Source organism: Melanerpes formicivorus, unplaced genomic scaffold, assembly GCF_026170545.1.
Source record: "Melanerpes formicivorus ecotype bairdi unplaced genomic scaffold, bMelFor1.0.p_v2 SCAF_2, whole genome shotgun sequence".
Lineage (NCBI taxonomy): Eukaryota > Metazoa > Chordata > Aves > Piciformes > Picidae > Melanerpes > Melanerpes formicivorus.
Genome location: NW_027142354.1, coordinates 51,795,954 through 51,803,738, shown reverse-complemented (window position 1 = coordinate 51,803,738; position 7,785 = coordinate 51,795,954). Strand labels below are relative to the sequence as shown.

The 7,785-nt window shown below is 41.5% G+C and overlaps 1 protein-coding gene across 2 annotated transcripts in view; it reads right to left on the bottom strand.

Annotated features, from left to right (window-relative positions):
* The window catches only part of CPEB4 (cytoplasmic polyadenylation element binding protein 4), a 47,577-nt gene that overhangs the window by 5,977 nt on the left and 33,815 nt on the right, over window positions 1-7,785 (bottom strand). For both annotated transcript variants that reach the window (XM_068160346.1, XM_068160354.1), the window contains 5 exons: window positions 6,732-6,905; window positions 4,541-4,630; window positions 3,818-3,936; window positions 2,372-2,486; window positions 1,980-2,161 (listed from right to left, as the gene is read on the bottom strand). In XM_068160346.1, the coding sequence (XP_068016447.1) occupies window positions 1,980-2,161; window positions 2,372-2,486; window positions 3,818-3,936; window positions 4,541-4,630; window positions 6,732-6,905 (680 nt within the window). The remainder of the gene's footprint in view (window positions 1-1,979; window positions 2,162-2,371; window positions 2,487-3,817; window positions 3,937-4,540; window positions 4,631-6,731; window positions 6,906-7,785) is intronic.

The window sequence follows — 7,785 nt, the reverse complement described above, 5'->3', positions numbered from 1 at the left end:
CACAGCCCAGACAGGGCACTGCAGTAGTTTGATGTCATTTGTACTAACGCTGCATATAATCTACTTGAACACAGTAAAGAAGCCTTTGGTTTTTTATCCTGTTTTTCCCTTCTTCCACTTTCAGAGCTGTGTTTCTTTAACACCCCTCCATGCTATTTAAAGGATGAATTTGTATAAGAGCATAAAAATATTCCTAACCCCACCTAGTTTGCTGTGCAGTTTGAGGCTGAGTATTCAGTGAGGCCTGTCTTCTACAAGTGCCAAGAAGAAAACCTACAAATCTGCCATGTGGGCCTCCTTAACATGGCCATTCTTCTGCACCATTATGCCTACTCAGCCATATTCAGAGGCCAAACTGCAGCACAGGTAATTAATTATGCCTCTGCCTGCTGTAGCCTGCTACTGCAGCACTGGTTTTTGTGCAAGTTTGCAACCCACAGATATTACTCAGAGTCCTCAGCACATTTATTTAGTGTGTGCTGAAGTGCCTGTGCCAAATGTGGCCTGCACTTGTTAGTTGTGCTGACCAGAGTGAGGTTTCCCAGCTACAGAGCAGCTTAAATTAAAGCAACTTCATCTGGCACACTTAGGGTGGCAGCACTCATCTGAAGCTCTGCAGTGAGGAGTGCTGCAGGCCGCTGAGCAGTTAATTTGCATTCTCTTTGAAGGGCACACCCTTTAGCAGCACCTCCTTGCCAAAATTTACAGGAAATCCATTCTTATTACTAATTTCATTTCTATTTTTACAGAAATACTTTATTATAAGCATTACTAAATTGTACCTTATTAATAAAAGGCAGTCTTGCCACTGTTGTACTTTTATCTCTCCCATATGCCCCAGCCCTCTAAATAATGAATCCCCTGAGCACTTGACTCCCTTCATTTCTTCTGAACTACACACAAAATGGGGAAATGAGGAGTGGGAGATGGAAAGGGAAATAGATTGCAAAATCATTGCTAGAGCTCACAAGTACTTACTCAAATTTGTAGTCCCACCAGTTTCAATGGACCTATTCACCCAAGTGTCTGCTTATGCAAGCAGAAGTTGCACAAGGGCAGCCCAAATTATTTGTTCAAAGCCGTGCAGAACTTATTTGAGAGCCAAGATTAGAACAAAGGCATTCCAATTTGCAGGCCCATAGTCAAACTGTTGTTACAATTCTTCTACCCAAGCTTCATAGCCACAAAAGAAGTGAAATGATAATCAGCTAAGTCTGGAGATTTTTCCTTTGCAGTAACTATAAAATTCAGATCAATAATGACTGTCAAGTAAGAAAAATTCAGAGACAAAGTATGAATCAGAAGAGTAGATGTAAGGATTGAAGATTCTCAGAACTGTAGCCTGCAGATCACTGTAACTGGCAAAGTCACATTTTAGATAGATGAAGAGGACAGAGGGCAAGCGAACTGCAGATCTATTTGGCATATTCCTTTAACTGATAATAATAAAGGTCTAAAATAAGTAGACACAGCCTTTACATAAGCTGTAATGCATGCTAACAAGCTCACAATGCATTACTGTGATGCTCTTTGGGAACACCCAGAACACAATGTGTAACACTAGGGCCAAATTCTGCCCACTCTCTCAAAAGAGGTAGAACAGGAGTAAGAATGGCTCAGTCTTTGGCACACACCTTACTCCCCGAGATTGTACAAACACTACAAGTGCAAATACTTGCAGTGGGAGTATATGATGAGTGCAATATTCTTATAAAAGGGCAAGGCAGCTGACATGCTTCCCATTATGCAAAGCAGTTTGAGAAAGTCTGCTTCACAGTTGCCTCCCACGTTCCAGAAGCAACAGCTCCGTACCTCTCCTTCATTTTTATTCCGTGTTGTATCTAAGTGGCACAATCTAGCCCTAAATATGCAATTAATCTGGTGTAACATTTACAGTCTTCACAATGACACGCATTTACATGGAAAAGCATTTCTAGAGAAAGCACTGAACAAAAATAGAACACGCTTGAAGACCTTACCCGTTTATCTATCTCTCCATGCTGCAGCTGAACAAAGCGAGCGCTGATAGCAGCTATGTAACTCTGTTGATTAGAAAACGCAACCCGCCCAGCTCCTTTTGGGTACTTCAGCTCAGGGTCTGTGTCAATTCCAGCATAGCACACCCCTCCGTACAGCCGATCCATTATCATTGCAAGTTCCACTAAACCAGAAAGGAAAATGAAACAGCGATGTACACTGGGGAGTTTTGGCTGAGAGCATCAAATCAAGCGGCCTGTTTGTATTCATGCCCCCCACCACAAGTGTTAACAACACTTAATGCTTCCCTTGCTGAAGGAACTCATTTCCCCCATTGCTCCCCAAACCAGACTGTACATTCAACATGCCCAGGGCTGCAGAACACCCAGTGTACCTGCTCGTAAAGGCCGAGGAACACCACCAACAAAAATGGTTTTTCGTGGGTCGAGAGGCTGTGAACCATCCATAACAAAATCACTATCACTAAGGTTCCAAGGCCGGATCTGAACCTGTGGACAAAACACCATGTTTTTAACAATGCACAATTCAAAGGATCTCAGTCATACAAATGAAAACAGTATCCTACAAAGGATGTAAAGAAGAAAACTGCTTAAGCAGCTGTACTTCCTAACTCATTTTCCAGTTGTTCATCAACCGTTTCTCAAAATGAAGTAGCAGCAAGCTCTGTTCAGACAGACCACTTGACCACAATAAATTTCATCACTTCCTTGTCACCCAAATTTCAGGGAAAAAAACTCACCCTCTACTTACACATTTACTTAATCATGCCTGAACCGTGCTGTCTGACCCCCTCTGCTGCATACATATCTACACCATTCGTGTTGTTCCAGGCAAGTGTGAGCACCAGACTAGCGTTATCTCAGTGTGACAGGCTCCAGTGCACCCAGTTGTCTTTATTTACTATGCAAACCTGCCTACTTTCTATTTGCCCACAGCTGGCCAAATGTGAAGTACAGGAATAGAGCAGAAGTCTCTCTACCTATTAACGGGCTTCCATCAGCCCCTAAATCATCTGTATTAATAATTTACAGTTCAATGTCAAATACACCTCTGCTGTGAGGACAGACTGAGAGATGTGGGGCTGTTCAGCCTAGAGAGGAGAAGACTCTGGGGGGGGCCTTATAGCTGCCTTCCTGTACCTGAAGGAAGCCTACAGGAAGGCTGGAGAGCGACTCTTCATAAGGATGTCTAGAGACAGGACAAGGGGGAATGGTTTTAAGCTGAGGGAGAGTAGGTTCAGATCTTAGGAAGTTCTTCAGTATGAGGGTGGTGAGACTCTGCAATACATAGTCCTGTCCACTCTTCTTCCTGAGGGTGTTCAAGGCCAGGCTGCATGAGGCCTTAAGCAGCCAAGTCTAGTTGTTAAGTGGTCCCTGCCCATGGTGGGGAGGTTGGAGTAGATGATCTCTAAGGTAACTTTCAACCTAGGCCATTCTATTATTTGATGATACATGGGGTTTTGGCTTTAATTTGTTTCTGTCAAAACATGCTACATTCAACAGTCAGACAAGATGAATTCTACACTTAAATCAACAGAAAGTGAACAATAGCTGTCTGGAAGGATATTTATTGTATCAGCAATGGTGACATTTAGCAAACCTTTTTCTAACAAAATTGTATTAATTGTAATTAGACTAAATAAACTTCACTATGTCTAGTTTAAAAATAAGTAAGTTGGTGTTTGAGAGCCTGTTTTGATGCCTTTAAGTAATTTAGACATTAGCACTCAGAAAATAGAAATAAGGGGGAAAAGGCATCTGAAGAGAACAACTTCAGGTTATCATACAGGAATTGTGCAGGCCCTGACAATTCTACCTACCGGTTTGTCTTTGATAGTGGGGCTGGAAACACAAAGATAGAGCTTTCCATCTTCTTCAATACATGCATCAATCAGTGCCTGTACAGAGCTTTCATCTTGAAATAGCAAAAACGCATATCCTGCAGGAGAGCAAACAAACACAGAACTTAATTTGTCTCTTTGCTTAGAGAATAATTATTTAACCCAGAATTATGCTTCGCTCCATGTGCTACCACACAGTAAGGGATAAACTCACATTTTTCCAACCCAGCCTCCTGCAAGGTCACTGCAGAGACATGCAGGAAAGCAGGGAGCTTGCTGATCAGCACACACTCTCCCCATTTCTTCTGAAAGGCTAAGCCAGCAGTATGAACTGAATAAAAGCCACAGCTGTAGTGACAAACCTGCCAGGATGGTTGTTAAAATAAGGCATAAATCACTCCCAGCTTCCATGGAGGGCATTTAGTCCCTTCAAAGAGGACTAGCCTTGACTTTGAATACAAAAATTAGGAAAAACAGAGGGAGAAAAGAACCTATCAACTAAAAATAGGAAGTTAAAGAAGAATTCTATTAATGCAGAACAAAGTCACATTCTACATCCCACCAGTTAATAACAATCCCAAGGATTCAGCTTTTTAACCCCTGAACACTGGGTCACTGTCTCAGAAATCTTGTCTAAAATGGAGTCTAATCAAGAAAACATTTTCTAAACTGCTCTTATATTATTAGTAAGCAGGTATTTACCTTTAGGAGGAAAATAAGATTTGCTCTCTGCCTTGTGAGGCCAGTCCACAATCAAAGGTCCAAAGCGACGAAAACTAGCAGTGATCTCATCTGTAAAGAAAGAAGGGAAAAGGCACAAATAGAAACTACAACAAATTGAATGAAATTGTATTGAAGAACACTGATTTCAGGTAGCTTCACCCTATAAATAAACATACTGTGACTCTAAAGGTTCAGCAGCTCATAGCAATGCTTACTAGCTGATGGAGAATCTTTATGACTAGTCAGAACACACAAAACAAGCAAGGTCAAAGATCCAGCTCTTCTCCTGATTATCAGTAAAAGCTCATAACCCACTAATTCAGAGAAATGGAGTCACTGCACCTATGCAGCCATCATTATCCAGCTACAACTATCCTCCCACAAAGAGGTCAGGGACAATTTGCTAACTTGCTACGAAGCAATCAACCTTGCCAATATGCCCTGTAACTGCAGCAAAAGAGTGGAAAAAAATTATGAAAGGGATTATTACAAGACCCAGCCATGCCTGTTTCTATCACATGGCAGTGCCACATGTGCAAAGACTTTCTGAGCTTGACCTCAAAATAACAGAGTAAACTTGCAGGGCACAGTTACATGATTTAAAGGAGAGATGGCAAGAACATATTGTTATATCAAGAAGCAATTCTTGCATCCATTTCAATTCTGCTTTCTACCTCAAATTACTGGTATAAATTTGCATGTGTCAGTCCCATAGAAGCCTTCTAGCTGCAATTCTGTTCTTTTTCTTCTCTACAAACACACTTGAACCATTGCTAGTTAAAGTTCTCTGGATATGAACTTTTCACTAAAAAAAAAATGAAACAATAAACCTGAACTTCACACTACTGGACCATCATCTCAACTGACACACTGCTCAGGGGCATTCTGTTTATGTTATTTTAAAACCACAAAGTCAACAAAGTTTAAAAGTAAACAAAGCCCCCAACAGTGAAATAGAAGTTGAAGATCATTTTTCGGCTTGTGAACACCATGGTGTGTTTGACCTTTTACTAATAAAGTAGTTCTTATGTTTGACATATCTGAAGGGGGCCTACAGGAAGGCTGGGGAAGGACTTCTCAGGATCTCAGGTAGTGATAGGACTAGGGGGAATGGAATGAAGCTGGAGGTGGGGAGATTCAGGCTAGATGTGAGGAGGAGGTTCTTCACCATGAGAGTGGTGAAACCCTGGAATGGGTTGTCCAGGGAGGTGGTCAAGGCACCGTCCCTGGGGGTGTTTAAGAGCAGGCTGGATGAGGCTCTGGCCAGCCTGATCTAGTGTGGGGTGTCCCTGCCCATGGCAGGGGGATTGGAACTAGATGATCCTTGTGGTCCCTTCCAACCCTGAATGATACTATGATACTATGACATGGAAATCAGGTTGTCACTTCACAGTGGCACACACTGCAGTGCATTACAATCACTCTTCCTGACACACAAAAAAAGTGTGATTAAGGAAAAAAAAGTACTTTTCAGACTTAGTTTTGCTGCAGTTCTTCTAACCACTATCCCAACATGCCCATAAATAGAGAATACAGAGCTCTAGTTAAGTGAAACTTTAAAACAGTTGTGCATGACTTCTCCACCTTGAGGGAACTGCAGCGTTCTGTATGATGGATCCATCACAAATTCCTGCTTCCTCACTGAATGCAACCAGCACAGAGTCACAGCTGTCTGAGTCCTCACCATGCACAGGTTAGAAGCTGCCTGAGGACATACCCACTGCTGAAGACAGCTTCAGAGAACTACACACAGGCAGCTGATTTACTATATTATACAAACTTTATGAAACTACCAGCAATGCTTTTCCTGCTACTGCCTTCTGGTGCCTATGAAACTACTGCAAGGTATTTCTGAGTCTCAATATGTGATATTTTCTTGATTATTTTTGAACCACTGTCCTTTTAAAATAATTTTTGTACTGTAGAAGTCAGTAAAATATGTGGACACATGATTTTGTTCCTCAATGGCAGAAAGTGCTACAGCCTCTTGAATTAGCTCATGTTTGCCATGGGCTGAGAGCAGTAATATGCAAAGAGTCATTTACATATCAACGCCTTTACCTGGAGAATGGAAACCAATCATTCATTAGCTAACAGACAAAAGGTTTCACACCACAGGTTTCTCACTAAGCCAGAAGGAGCTTTTCTGGATAACATTTTCTGGGTGTACCTTCATCAATATCTGGGGGCAGTCCGCCGACAAAGACCTTACGGGAATACCGCTCCACACGTTCTCCATTCTGGTGAGAGAAGCAGTGAGGTGACCCTAAACCACTGTGAAGTGTCTGATCCCCACGTCCATCATCCAAGAACCCGTCCTCCATTGGAAACAGTGAAGACTGACCTGAGGAGGGGTTAAAAGAGAAAGGGAAAAAGCCATACTAACAGAACAAAGCATACACTGTTTAAATATTAAAACGTGCACTCATTGCTGCACTGGCAGAAGAACTGTTTCCAATCTTCCTTCTAATGAGCAGTTATATTCTCAATTTCATATGACCCTTACAGTTTTCAATATCACTCAGTAACTCAAATGCAGAGAATATTATGCCAGCTTCTCTGGAACTGTACTACAGCTAATGAAAATCTGAAGCAAAACAGTGCTTCTAATGGATGTTCAGGTTGACCATTTCCCAGAGCATTTTGTGTTTCCAATTAGGTTTCTTTTTAAAAGGCACAAAACCAGAAGAGAATATAAACTTTTTTCCCTCTTTTTTTCCCCCCCTGGGACTTCCCCAATGCCAGACATCACTAAGAGCTAAGCCATATATATTTCACTTTCCAGTGAACAGCTTCCTACAGTGAGTAGCTCCAATTTCACGGTGCCGATAGGAAAACCAACAATCTACCAGCTAAATATACTGCACATGGAAATTAACTGATATCAAGATAGAGCACAGAGCACCCACATAAATACCCTGGTGAAAACAGGAAGACCCACTGTATCTTACTGCAAGTGAAGTTTGAAAACTAGACAATACTGTGTCACTTCTAGGTAGAAGCAAGTTTAGTCAGATGTTACAACAGAGTTTCGTTAACGGACTCGCTTTAAGAGAAAATGTTGTAAGCATGCTTCCCCTCACAGCCCAATATTCTCTTAGGATAATCTTGATCATGTATTTCCTTAATAATATTCATTACTTTTAAATAAGATTTTGATTTATAAATGCAACTTCATCATTTCAGAAATGGAGCACACAAGCTGATCTCTTCCACTAATTAAC